Source organism: Anopheles funestus, chromosome 2RL, assembly GCF_943734845.2.
Source record: "Anopheles funestus chromosome 2RL, idAnoFuneDA-416_04, whole genome shotgun sequence".
In the NCBI taxonomy this organism is placed as follows: Eukaryota; Metazoa; Arthropoda; class Insecta; order Diptera; family Culicidae; genus Anopheles; species Anopheles funestus.
In genome coordinates, this window is record NC_064598.1 from 44,299,050 (window position 1) to 44,314,146 (window position 15,097).

General features: G+C 46.6%; 1 protein-coding gene across 1 annotated transcript; it reads left to right on the forward strand.

Moving 5' to 3' along the window:
• The first annotated feature begins 6,821 nt into the window (after positions 1–6,821).
• Positions 6,822–8,595, forward strand: LOC125760482 (lipase 1-like). The gene has a single exon (XM_049420649.1). It carries the CDS (start codon positions 7,134–7,136, stop codon positions 7,653–7,655), a length of 522 nt encoding a protein of 173 aa, XP_049276606.1. The 5' UTR covers positions 6,822–7,133; the 3' UTR covers positions 7,656–8,595.
• The last annotated feature ends 6,502 nt before the right edge of the window (positions 8,596–15,097 follow it).

Consider the following 15,097-nt stretch of genomic DNA (forward strand, 5'->3'; position numbering starts at 1 on the left):
AGAATATCTGAAGCTGGGGCACATGGAGGAGATTAATCCTAACAACGATAACAGGGGTGAAGTTTACTATTTGCCTCACCATTGTGATATTCGACCTGACAGTCTCACCACTAAATTGCGAGTTGTTTTCGATGCGTCATGTAAAAGCGCCGCAGGGATATCTTTGAACGATGTATTATTGGTGGGTCCAACAGTGCAGGACGACTTGATCAGTTTGCTTCTTAGATACCGATTACATGAAATTGTTACCATCAACTTAAATCGGTTACTTATGGGACCGCATCCGCATCGTATCTAGCAACGCGATGTCTGAAGCAGCTAGCCAACGAAGGGCGATCAACTCATCCCCGAGCATCAGAAGTCTTAGCGACAGACTTCTACATGGATGACTTGATTACTGGTGTGAACTCCATCCATAAAGGTGGGGCTTTGTGCGAGGAGCTGAGACAGTTGTTGTCGTCTACTGGATTTCCATTGCGCAAGTGGGCATCGAACTCATCTGAAGTACTAGCAAGAATACCCATAGAGCTGCACAACGATAATGAAGTTTTAAACATCGAAGCAGATGCTTCGATCAAAGCATTATGATTGAAGTGGAGACCTGCTACCGACCAGCTTTGTTTAAACATACCTTCTTGGGATACAGAGATGCCAATTACCAAGCGGATCGCAGCGTCTGATGCCGCTAAGCTGTTTGATCCTCTGGGTCTGTTAAGGCCGATTGTGGTAATTGCCAAATGTTTTCTTCAAGAACTTTGGCAACACGAGAAGACGTGGGATGAGCCGTTGGACCTCGAACGGCAGCAGCGTTGGGTGCAGTTTCGATAACAGTTAGAAGATCTCAAGCATTAAACTGTTCCACGAAGGGCGGTTGGTTCAATTACCCTTATCCATTTGCACGGGTTTAGTGATGCCTCTATGAAAGCGTACGGAGCCTGCATATATCTACGATCAGAATCATCGGATGGTATGGTGACGATTCACCTTTTAACTGCTAAATCCAAGGTAGTTCCGATACCTAATACGCAGGGTAAGAAAAAAAACGTCACGCTCCCCCGGCTGGAACTGTCCGGGGCTCTGCTATTGGCTCATTTGTGGCAAAGAGTGAACACAGACTGCAAATTCGACAATGAATGTTTCTTCTGGATGGACTCCACCATTGTATTGGATCGCCAATCATCCAGCGCGATGGAAGCAATTTGTTGCTAACAGGGTCTCCGAAATACAAACTCTTACTCCAAAAGAAGCGTGGAATTATGTGGCGAGCGAGCAAAACCCTGCAGACATCATCTCAAGGGGAATAATGTTAGGAATGCACATGTTAGGAATTCATCCAAGCTGAGGACACTCTGTTCTATTTTGCTGGATGGTTTGCTACATGCCCGCCAACGAAACGCCCCCGTTTCTTTTGATCGGAAACATCACATCATCCTACCTGCATCACACCCGATGACCGTGACGATAGTGCGACACTATCATAACTCGTTGCTTCACGCGGGCCAACAACACTGCTGGCCCCTAAGGATTCGTAACCTGGCGCGAAAGGTGGTACATGACTGCGTCCCATGTTTTCGACAAAAACCGTCCACCTACCAACAGCTCATGGGTGACTTACTCCCAGAAACAGTGACTCCTGTGTTACCATTTTTGAAGACAGGAGTAGACCTATGCGAACCCTTCTACTACCGAACTGGAATTCGCAAAACAATTCCAGTTAAATGCTTCATTGCCATCTTCGTGTGTCTTTCAACAAAGGCTGTACATGTCGAGTTGATCGACAGTCTTTCAACCCCGTCCTTCATCGCTACCTTAAAACGATTTGTTGCACGTCGTGGAAAGCCGATCACAATCGAGTGTGATAAAGCGACACATTTTCGAGGTGCCGACCGAGTAGTGAAGGTGTTGCAGCAGCGTTTCGAGACAACAACTACAACATGCCTTCACCTCCTGCTGTGACTGTGAAGATTTAGAGATCATCACCCCTGGCCATTTTTTGATCCATCGGGTGCTGTCTTCGTTGCCAGAGACATCTGACGACGGGATTCCTGAGAACCGTCTCGATCTATTTCAGCAGACACAGGAGTACGTGCGCCGTATCTGGAAGAGATAGAGTACGGAGTACTTATCCGGGTTGGTACAACATCCGTGAGGGTATGATGGTCTTAGTGAAAGAATACAATCTTCCTCCTGTCAAATGGCGGTACGGTAGAATCGTTAAGGTCTACCCGGGAGAGGATGGGCTTTTCAGGGTTGTTGAGGTGAAAACAAAAGAGGGTACCGCCGGGCGATTAACAGAATATGTGTACTACCATGGTAAAAGGAAACTGAAAACCAGGGTAACGGTGGAACCTGATTGTTCCACGGGGGACGGCTATGTTAGCTATTTTTGTTCACTGGGTAATCGTTTTGACATTTCAACCCACGGTATTAAACCGGCGGAAGCGCAAAAGAAGCTAAGAATGAGAAAATAAAGAAAGAGTCGCACTTGAACTATCGGTGAAGCAAGTCCCCCAACAACAGTCACCAAAATTGTCCCTTAAACGCTGTAGTTCAACTCAAATGCTCAATAACAGTGTCACAATATTTCACAACTATTTATGGTAAAAGAGTAAACCTTCGATATTTATGAAAGCTTTAAAGAATAAGTGGAATGAGTCAAACACTTTCTCAGTAGTTCAATTCATTCAATTCATTCACCATCATTTCTGGCCTGCTCATGGTCGAGCACGTCGCGAAGACATGGCCTGGTCGCCAAGCCGTTTCCAGGAAACTACATCCATAGCTGTAGTCATCCATCCACAGCTGCATCCGAGCTCCGACAGGTTTGACTCCACCTGATCCAGCCAACGAGCTCGCTGTGCTCCTCTCCGCCTCGTGCCGAACGGATCGTTGACGAGCACCTTCCTGGTGGAGCATGAGTCCGACAACCTCATCACGTGCCCCAGCCATCGTATTCTTCCGGTTTAGACAACCGTCAGGATAGGTGAGCCTTCTGGGTCGTAGGAGTTTGTGGAGCCCGTAGTAGGCACGATTTCCATCAACAATGCGCCTTCGGATTTCGTTGCTCATGTTGTTGTCCGAAGTTACGATCGTACCAAGGTAGCAGGACTCCTCTACCACCTCGAGATCGTCGCCGTCAACTGATACTCTGCTCCCGAGTCGGGTTCTATCACGGTCAGAGTCTCGGCCTCGTTTTTCAGTCGGGTGCACGTACCGCAGATGTCCGTCCGATAATGTCAATGTCATCCACGAAGCCGAGAAATTGGAGAGAACGGGTGAAAAACGTGCCCCGCGCTTCGCATGACACCTTTCAGAGCGATGTTAAACAGCAAACAGGAGAGTCCGTCCCATTGCCTCTGAACCCGGTGAGATTCGAACGATTTCGACAGCATGTTCGATACTCTGACTTTGCACTGCACCCCATCCATAATGGCCTTCAACAGTCGTACCAGCTTCCCTGGGAATCAGTACTGCTGCATGGTGTGCCAAAGTTCGTTCCGATCTATGGTGTCGTACGCTGTTTTGAAGTCAATGAACAGGTGGTGCGTAGGGATCTGGTGCTCTCGACACTACTGTAGGATCTGCCGTTGAGTAAAGATTTGGTCAGTGGTCGATTTGCCTCCAACAAATCCAGCTTGGTAGTTTCCGATGAAATCAATGACAAGGGGCGTAAATCTGCAGAAGAGTGTTCGGGACAGGATCTTATAAACAGCATTCAGGACTGTGATGGCTCGAAAGTTAGCACAGTCCAGTCTGTCGCCCTTTTTGTACGCTGGGTATTTGTTTATTTGTTTATTTGTTTATTGTGACGTATAAGAGATTGGCCAGACATGGCCTTATCACTTTCTTAAAAATAAAACATTATTTACTGCACATAAATGAAACGCAAATGTAAAAAGTGACGCCACAAACACTAATGAGCCTAGTTGAAATTAATAGGTTGATGCCAGTCAAAAAACGCGTAACGCAAATTAAATCTAAGAGCCATTGCTGTCATAGGATCATTCTCGCTATATGCACGTCTTCTAAGGTCAGTTCTAAGTGGTCTGTAGTTACGGAACATTCTAGGAGGGACATTTATATTTACTCTAGACAATAGATCGGGTGCATCTAACTCACCGATGATTAGTTTAGCCATAAAGGTGCACTGGGCGTTATCACGTCTCCTAGCAAGTGTATCCAGTCCAAATAACAAACAACGAGTATGGTACGAGGGACGAGAAGTTACATTACGCCACGGAGTGAAATGAAGGACAATACGTGTGAATCTTTTCTGCACTGATTCAACTCTGTTTGTCCAAACACTAGACGATGGACACCAGACCACCGAACTGAACTCGAGCCCTGAACGAACAAAGGATTTATACAAGGTTAGTAGACAGTGGGGGTCACTAAACTCTCTAGACTGACGACGAATAAATCCTAGCATTTTGTTAGCTTTGTCAATAATATCAGAGAAGTGTTCATGAAAATCTAATTTGCGGTCCAGCGTGACTCCTAAATCCCTATCGGTGTCGCACCGTAACAGTTGGGTTCCACAGATGTTGTAGTTAAATACTATAGGACTAACAGTTCTAAAGAATGACGTTGACATACGTTTATCGACAGATATTTCTAGGCCATTACATTTGCACCAGTCGGAAAAAACAGCTACTGAACGTTGAAGACAGAGACAGTCGTAAACGCACCGCACAGGACGAAACAGCATAACGTCATCAGCGTACAGCAAACATTCAGCCTCTGTGATAGCCAGTGTAACGTCGTTAATGTAGAGTAAGAACAGCAAAGGCCCCAGATTGCTGCCCTGGGGAACACCGGAAGAGCTCTCGAATTTGTATGAGGACGCGTTGTCAATCTGCACGTGGTAAATACGACCTTTGAGGTAGGAACTGAACCAATTTACCAGAGATGCAGAGAATCCGAGTCGGGCAAGCTTAGCCCGAGTATATGACAACGAGTTTCCACTCGTCCTTTAGTTCTTCATGGTCCCAAAATCCTTACGATCTACCGATGCATAATGGCGGCCAGTTTCTTCGGGTCCATCTTGACCAGTTTGGCCACCAGACCATCGCTGCCACTTGTTGTACTTCAGCTGTTTGATGGCACTGATGACTTCGTGCAAGGGTGGCGGGGGCATCCTGCTGGCTGACGTAATACTGCTCTCCTCTGTTTACCAGCCCCCGGTTCGGTCTCTCCTGCATCTGCTCCATTCAGATGTCTGTCGAAGTAGCACTTACACCTGTCGATCTTATTCATGATGACACAGCTTATTGGCTACGTACAGTTTCTGGTGTAACTTAACCATAATCAGGAAATGGTCCGAGTCGACGTTTGCTCCCCTGTACGTACGTACGTCAATAATATCCGAGAAGTGCCTTCCATCGATGAGAACGTGTTCCATCTGGGAATATGTCTGCTGTGGTGATCTCCAGGTGTAGCTGAAGCGACGTGCGTACTGGAAGAAGGTGTTACGACTGGTCATGTGCTTGAACAAAGCGAAATTTATTAAGCAAAACCCATTGTCGTTCGTCCGCTGGTGGGCGCTGAAACTTCCTATGGTGGGTTTGTATGCATCCTCTCGACCTGAGCGTTAAAGTCTCCAATGAATGTCCAACTGCGTATAAAAGATCTCTTTATCGTCATCGGTGCTTCCACGGTGCGGACTATGCACATTGATAATGCTCAGGTTGAAGAACCTTTCACGAACCCTCAACCTGCACATCCGTTTGTTGATCGGCCAGCACCCTACGACCAGGAACGCTATACCGAGTTGCTGCTTTTTTCCACATCTCTGATAGATCATGCGATCACTACGGTAGGAGCGCTCCGTTACTCCTTTCCAGTGCACCTCCTGAAGTGCTACTATTCCGAAGCCGCGGACCCTCATCTCGTCCGAAAGAATGCGGGTACTTCCGGCTGCTGTGAGGGATCTGCAGTTCCCTGTTCCGAGTTTCCGATCGTAGTCCTTATTCAGTAGCGTGGGTCGGTATCCGTTAAACCGATACGAAATTTCTTGGTATCCTTTCGTTGCGTTTGTACTGGAAACATGGTGGCTTGCATGGCCTCTCCCCGAATCCTCTGTCTCGTCAGAGGGCCTACGCTCTCTCTCTCTCTCTCCTTCTCTATCTCTCTCTCTCTCTCTCTCTCTCTCTCTCTCTCTCTCTCTCTTCTTGGCTTGAACGACCTTACAGGTCACGCCGGCCATTTCTGGATTACTACACTTATTTTTACCACGTTGCCGGATAGTCAGACCTTGCTACGGGGGACGGTCCAAATGGGATTTGAACCCGGTCCTGCCGTGTGGACCGGCGCCGTTTATCACATGTACTACCGGGCCGCCCCTAGCAATCTTGCTGTTTAAGGTCGTGTAGGATGACACGACAGAAAGGACATCAAGCCGCTCCTGACTTGGAGAACAGACGCTGGCTGTCCTCCTCCGCACAATTTAGCCGTATAACCGATCTTCTCAAGGGGTTCGGTTTTCCCTTATACCCAAGCTTAGATATTTGAAGAGATATGTTACCGATCTGTACGCCGTGGACGTATTGAGTTGGAGTATGGTATGGAGTGTCTATATCATCCTTCTAGAAGCTTCGGATCCATATCCATATGGATCACTAGCCATTCACCCATATGGAGTGCGGTATTGCTACATACACTGACAACAAAACTCCACGTTTAGAGGTTCGGTTTAATACATCGAAGACCGTGTATCGAACATCATGTATCATGTTGGGCAAATAATCCTTCTATTATTTACATTTTATAAGCTCAGAAGAACACATTTGATTCTTCTTGACTTTACTCATTTGTATAGCCCAATATGCAATTCTGCGTAAAATACGATAGAATTAGAGAATTTGTAACCTCTTGTGATTAAAGCTCATTTTGTTTCTCCATTATAGTCCGAACTGATCCACAAATATGGATACCCAATCGAACGACACGAAGTTATCACCGACGACGGATATGTGCTGGCGTTAACGAGAATTCCTCCCAAGGATAAACCATCCAATCTATCGCTTCCGAAACTTCTGGTGCACGGAGTGTTGGGTAGTTCTGCTGATTTTCTTATCATCGGACCTAACAATAGTCTCGCCTATCTGTTGGCTGATCAGGGCCATGATGTATGGATGGCGGAGCTGCGCGGCAATCGATACTCTCGTCGACACACCACCCTGTCACCCGACTCGCGAGCGTTCTGGGACTACACCTGGCACGAGATGGGCTACTACGATCTGCCGGCCACGATCGATCACATCTTGCATGTGACCGGTACAAGGCGCCTCCATTACATCGGCTATTCGCAGGGAACTACCGTGTTCTTCGTGATGGCCTCCAGTCGGCCAGAGTACAATGAAAAAATTAGCCGAATGTACGCTCTATCAGCGACTGTATATGCGGAGCACTTCCGAAGTCCTATCATTCGATTGTTGGCAGAGAACATTAACACCGTCAAGTATTTCGTAGACACTATGGGGCTGTGGCAGGCGTTACTCCACAACAAGGCACAGTACGTACTGCAGAGAACATTCTGTCCAGCACGCATAGCGCGAAATATTTGTGTCCAACTGTTCGAACTGTTATTTGGGGCCAATCCCAATGTAACGGACCCGGTAGGATGGCTAATTTGTTGTACAGTCGCTCTGCGCTAGTTCGTATTTATAACCATTCTTTTGTGTCTATGTTTTAGCTGGCACAGCACGTGATTGCTGGACATAATCCTTCTGGAGTATCAACCAAACAGCTGCAACACTTTGCTCAGCTGTACCATTCCGGTCGCTTTCAACAGTTTGACTACGGGCGAAAGGAACTGAATCGCGCCGCCTATGGACGTGAACATCCACCGAAATACAATTTGTCCGCTGTCACCACACCAGTTGTGATATTTTACGCCCTAAACGATTGGATAATAGATCCAGCTAATATTGTACGACTAGCGAGCGAGCTACCGAATTTCGTTTCCATAACCGTTGTAGAGGATCCCAACTTCAACCATCTTGATTTTATAATAGCAAAACGTGTTCGTGAGCTTGTGTATGACAAAATTCTGCTCGACCTGAACTTGTTGTAACATCAAATGTTATGTTGTGAACAAGATTAGCAGCGGGAACGATAACCAAGAAGAATCCAACCCGATAGTATAGAGGCAGCTAGAGTAGAGAAGCGGTTACCATATACGTAAGCCACGTGGAAAAGCGCTGTAAGCACTGGCTCACGGGAAGAAATGAGAAGAAAAGGTTCTTTTTAATTCGAAAGCCAATACGGAAGGTACGAATAAATACTAATCTTCGATTGTACAAAAAATTATAAATAGATACATTTTCGATTTCTGCTAATAATTGTGGTACTCGGCACAGTGCTCGCCTATCAAATTTTATAATTTCATACCGAGCGATTTAAAGTGGTCATTCATATAGCAATTAAATCGCTTTCATTGAAAGAATTTGGTTTTAAATGAGCGATTAATATAATAATAAGTTTGTTCTGTTGTCAGCGTATGTAGCAAAACCGCACTGATATGGGTATGGATCCGAAGCCTCTCGAAGGATAATATAAGCACTACATACCATACTCCGACTCAATACGTCCACGGCGTACAGATTGGTAACATATCTCTCCAAATATCTGAGCTTGGGTATACCGGGAAACCCAACCCCTTGGGGCTAAATTGAGCGGAGGGGGACAGCCAGCGTCTGTTCTCCATGTTAGGGGCGGCTTGATGTCCCTTCTGTCCTGGCACCCTGCACAACCTCAAACAGCTAAGATGCGTAAGCCCTCCGACGAGACAGGGGGTTCGGGAAGTTCGGGGTTCCCTCACAGCAGCCGGAAGTACCCGCATTCTTTCGGACCAGATGAGGGTCCGCGGCTTCGGAATAGTAGCACTTCAGGAGGTGCACTGGAAAGGAGTAACGGAGCGCTCCTACCGTAGTGATCGCATGATCTATCAGAGAGGTGGAAAAAGCAGCAACTCGGTATAGCGTTCCTGGTCACAGGGTGCTGGACGATCAACAAACGGATGTGCAGGTTGAGGGTTCGTGAAAGGTTCTTCAACCTGAGCATTATCAATGTGCATAGTCCGCACCGTGGAAGCACCGATGACGATAAAGAGATCTTTTATACGCAATTGGACATTCATTGGAGATTTTAACGCTCAGGTAAAATCAGAGGAGGCATACAAACCCACTATAGGAAGTTTCAGCGCCCATCAGCTGACGAACGACAATGGGTTTTGCTTAATAAATTTCGCTTTGTTCAAGCACATGACCAGTCGTAACACCTTCTTCCAGTACGCACGTCGCTTCAGCTGGAGATCACCACAGCAGACATATTCCCAGATGGAACACGTTCTCATCGCTGGAAGGCACTTCTCGGACATTATTGACGTACGTACGTACAGGGGAGCAAACGTCGACTCGGACCATTTCCTGATTATGGTTAAGTTACACCAGAAACTGTGCGTAGCCAATAAGCTGCGTCATCATGAATAAGATCGACAGGTGTAAGTGCTACTTCGACAGACATCTGAATGGAGCAGATGCAGGAGAGACCGAACCGGAGGCAGGTAAACCGAGGAGAGCAGTATTACGTCAGCCAGCAGGATGACGAAGTGCCCCCGCCACCCTTGCACGAAGTCGTCAGTGCCATCAAACAGCTGAAATACAACAAGTGGCAGCGATGGTCTGGTGGCCAAACTGGCCAAGATGGGCCCGAAGAAACTAACCGCCATTATGCATCGGCAGATCATAAGAATTTTGGGACCATGAAGAACTAAAGGACGAGTGGAAACTGGTTGTCATACACCCAGCGTACAAAAAGGGCGACAGACTGGACTGTGCTAACTTCCGAGCCGTAACAGTCCTGAATGCTGCTTATAAGATCCTGTCCCGAATACTCTTCTGAAGATTTACGCCCCTGGTCATTGATTTCATCGGAAACTACCAAGCTGGATTTGTTGGAGGCAAATCGACCACTGACCAAATCTTTACTCAACGGCAGATCCTACAGTAGTGCCGAGAGCACCAGATTCCTACGCACCACCTGTTCATTGACTTCAAAACAGCGTACGACACCATAGATCGGACCGAACTTTGGCACACCATGCAGCAGTACTGATTCCCAGGGAAGCTGGTACGGCTGTTGAAGGCCATTATGGATGGGGTGCAATGCAAGGTGAGAGTATCGAACATACTATCGAAATCGTGGATCTCACCAGGTTCAGAGGCAATAGGACGGATTCTCCTGTTTGCTGTTTAACATCGCTCTGGAAGGTGTCATGCGAAGAACGGGCTTCAACATCCAGGACACGATTTTCACTCGTTCTCTCCAATTTCTCGGCTTCGCGGATGACATCGACATCAACGGATGGACATCGGCGATGGTGTGCGACGCGTACACGTGACTGAAACGCAAGTTCTACAGAGTTGGATTGAGGATCAATGCGACAAAGACAAAGTACCTGCTTGCCGGAGGCTCTGACCGTGATAGAGCCCGACTCGGGAGCAGAGTATCAGTTGACGGCGACGATCTCGAAGTGGTAGAGTAGTTCTACTACCTTGGTACGATCGTAACTTCGGACAACAACATGAGCAGTGAAATCCGAAGGCGCATATCCGAAGGGAACTCGTGCCTACTACTACTGCGGCTCCACAAACTCCTGCGATCTAGAAGACTCCAGCAACACACGAAATGCACGATATATCGCACACTAATACGTCCGGTAGTCCTCTACGGGTCCTGGACTATGCTAATGGAGGACGCCAATGCACTCGCCATTTTCGAACGGCGGATGCTAAGAACTATCTTTGGCGGTGTGTGCGAGCATGGCGTGTGGAAAAGAAGAATGAACTACGAGCTAGCTGAGCTGTTTGGCGATGCAGATATGCCCCACCAGGAAGGTGCTCGTCAGGTCGGCATTGGCGACCTGGCTATGTCTTCGCGAGGTGCTCGACCATGAGCAGGATAAAGAAAGAAAGACAATGATAAGTATTAAAATGTTTTCATTACGTCTTTCTGGATACTGATGAGAATTCAATCAGATAGAATACTCAGGCGTATACAGTTTACAAAACACAGTACATATACAGTTTATACAGTTTCTAACGTCAAGAACTGGATGATGTGCGTAGAACACAGATATTTTCGTTGTTCGATAACTCAACGCTTCTAATCCCCATCGCACAAAGTGCCAATGTGGGTGTGATGCTGAAATCTGTGTTCAACGTATGCAAGAAGTGCATCAGTGAAGTTTGAAAACCTGTTCGAGTCCAATTCAGAATCGATTGATATGGGGAGTTTCGGTGCCATCCTGTTTACCTTGAATGTGGTGCGTACACCACATAGTGACGCTACCACTGCATTCGTCTGGCAGCTGAAGAAAGTATAACCAGCGAGGCAAACTTATGCGCGATTAGTTTGCGTCTGTGCTAAGATGACCGTGGTTCGTTACGGAAATACAATCCGCGTCTGCCCTGTGAGGTGGAGTACGTTCTTTGCGAGTAGTCCCAGCACTAACGGACGATGGTTTTGGGTGATTTGTGTAATGGTTCTCCCGTTGGTGGCGAGTACGCGTGTTACTACCGGTGGATACGAGAGTGTTTTTACGATCGACGAAGAAGACGGAATGTTGGAGACGGTGAGATTACAGCGTAATACATATGTAGCTATAGAGCCGTCTGGTGTTTAAAAAGTTGTGTGTGACAAGAAATCATATTGATTAACCATAAATGTATCTAAGACATGGGGCATGAGTGGTACATGTGATAAACGGCGCCGGTCCACACGGCAGGACCGGGTTCAAATCCCATTAGGACCGTTCCCCCGTAGCAAGGTCTGACTATCCGGCTACGTGGTAAAAATAAGTCTAGTAAACCAGAAATGGCCGGCGTGACCTGTAAGGTCGTTAAAGCCAAGAAGAGAGAGAGTATCTAAAACAGTGATGAAATTATCGAAAAAGCTTCAGCGCTGAGTATATGTGTATCTTGCAGTGGTACATTATATCCAGGAGCAGAACTCGTGCACAGTGTTAATACTGTTATTCTAAAAAGTGATAAAAAGATTAAGTGGATTTACGAGTGGAAGTAGGAACGTAAAAACCATCAATGGATTTGTTGGCACGTTTAGCATACGTTTCGCATTTCGTATAATTTTCCAAAATAATTTTGCGATTCTGGCGCGACTTCAAGGTTGTTTAACTTTTCTCGTGAAAGGTTTGTTTACGTTTTTAATCGAGCCGGTAGCGAGAAAATAATCTTGAATAAAATAAAATTAAATTAAACAAATAAAATTATAATAAGTAATAATTTTGTTGTTTTGGTGAATTCGATGAGAAAGGCAAGTTTGTTAATCCCAGTGACGATGTTTCAAAACAACGGCCCATCAATAAAGCTCGTCGCCGGATGCTGCTGACTCCTGTGATACAAACAACGTTTTATGTCACCACCTGACCCGAATAACAAGCTGATTTCTCCAACTGAACTTCCTATGACGAATGTTAATACCAGAACGCACCAAACAACTTTGGACCAGTTTTTTCCTAATCAACCACGCTCAACCACAGCACTTGCAAACATCATCGTATAATGTCACTCACACTATCACCGATACTTTACCGTGCAGGACCCCTCCGGTGGTTCCGACCCGAAATGATCCTCTCCACTCATCATCAATGTTAGCGACCGCAGCGATGAAATCACAACGTATTTCTTTCTACTACCAGAATGTCCGCAGCATGCGTTCGAAGGATAGAGAATTTAGTTTATCGCTGTTGGAAGCTGATCATGACGTCATTATTCTCACCGAAACGTGGCTGGACTCAAGTTTATTATCTGCTCTCTTTTTCGACAAGAGCTTCTGTGTTTACCGCTGTGATAGGAACGCCGCTAGCAGTGTTACTCTCGCGGTGGCGGAGTTTTGGTCGCTTGCTCTTCATCGCTCAATTCATACGAGATCCCGTTGTATCACCCGGCGCTCGAGATCATCTGTGTTTGTATCCTGCTCGCTAATACTCGCTTGCTCGTTGTTGCTGTCTATCTTCCTCCCAGCCACAGTGCGTGCGTGACAACGAGCAGCACAGCATCAGACTGCATCAGCTACATATGCTCATCTTTGGTGATTTTAATCAACCTTCGATTTCCTGGTCAGCTGCGATCGCCGATACCTATACTTCTTTCGATTTTTTTGAGCCAGTTTCTCTCTCTACACGTCGTGCTCAGTTCATCGATGATTTACATCACAACGCGCTTTTTCAAATTAATAACAAGATCAACTCCTCTGGCAACGTCCTTGATCTTATATTCGCTAACTCAGTAACAGCGTCCGCTTCATCGGTGGTATCAGTCAGCGATAATCCTCTGCTCTGCCGAAACCCACCACTCGAGTTCGATGTAATAGCACCCGTTAATCAAGCTGCTAATATCACCACTGGAAAGCGTCTGAACTTCGCCCGGATCGAAATTCATAAACTTGAGAGTGTGATTTCATCTTCTGATGAACGTCTACCGGCGCTACAATAGGTCATGCTACCGGAGACATTTATACCGTGTCCAATTCAACCTGCACCGTAATCCACGGTTCTTCTGGAATTTTGTTAACAATAAACGTAATTCATCTGGCCTTCCGAGCACCATAACTTACGGGGGACCCTTGCGACTACACCTTACGAGATGTGCGAGCTATTTACTACACGTTTCGCGGATTCATTCCAACCGGACGTCGTGGATCTCGAGACTGTAGACGCCGCACTGGTCAACACGCCCATGAGTGCCCTTTGTCCAGCTTTGCCTGTCATTAACGCGGAAAGTGTCGCAACCGCGATTGGACGCCTCAAATCGTCATACGCTCCGGGACCGGACGGCATACTTGCGATCATACTTAAACGCTGTGTGTCTTCAATCGCTCCGATTTTATCTAAAATCTTTTGCGAATCGTTGCAGTCCGGCACATTCCCTTCGGTATGGAAGAATTCCTGGGTGGTCCCTATCTACAAAAAGGGGTGTAAATCTGACGCAGCTAACTATCGCGGCATTACGTCACTTTGTGCTTGCGCTAAAGTGTTCGAGCTACAGGTTTATGAGCCGCTACTAGCCTCCGCTCGTAATTACATCAGTGCGACCCAGCATGGCTTCATGCCTAAACGATCAACAACGGCCAATTTATTGGAATTTGTTAATTATTGCCACCGCTCGATCGATGAAGGTGTTCAAGTTGATGCCGTTTATACTGATGTAGCATCCACGCTACTTTCAACCAAAGAAACAAAACGGATCAGGTTCGTGCATCAAAACGGATCACCTTCGCGCATTTAGCGAGCGCTACCAAATAGTATATAAGCAGGGCAAATTATCAGGTCAAGGAGCAGAAGGTTTTGGCAAGCCGACGAGTGAGGATCTCCGATCCCGATTTCTGTAAAATAAAAAGAAGTTCAACCCCACTTCATTGGTGACCCCGACGTGATACGCCCCTTTTGGAGGATCCGCCTCCCTGGACGAAACTCGATCCAGCGAGCAACAGTTAACAGGAAACCAAAGACGGACAATAGAAATAGTTCTTATTAGAACTCACGTTACCTTCTACAAGCTCTTTTAAGAGCTACAGAATTCCTTATTGGAATTACCTTAATTGTCCGTTCTACCGTTGGTTTTCATCATCCTCTGGAGCCAGACGATTCAACGGAGCCCTACAACAGTCCTGATTACCATCACTCGCTTGCCCGCCTTCTCAGTCCGCGGCTAAGTAAAAACACGTAAATACATGTAAGAATACGTGAATACATGTAAATACACGTAAATCCGCGTAAAGTCCTCGCTTCCGCGTGAAAAGTTTCGTTGTACAGTGAAGTGTCGTGTATTGTATGGACATTTTTACGAGTGTTGTGCAAAGTTATTCGCATAGTGTTTTTCGGTAAAACGCGCGTGTTGTGTGAAAAACTATCTCGCCATCGCAAGGCGCACCACCACACTCTCAAGATCGGCATTTTCTCCTCGTGTTGTCCATCACACGCAGAGAAGTCGACGCGCAGTCCGCGCCGCCGATACTACACTGTCGTCGAATATTCGGGAGTTAAGTTCTTTCGATGCTAAGAACCCCGGTCAAAACC

Coding starts and splice junctions, on each gene's coding strand:
- LOC125760482 (XM_049420649.1), top strand. CDS start 7,134: ATGGCGGAGCTGCGCGGCAATCGATACTCTCGTCGACACACCACCCTG.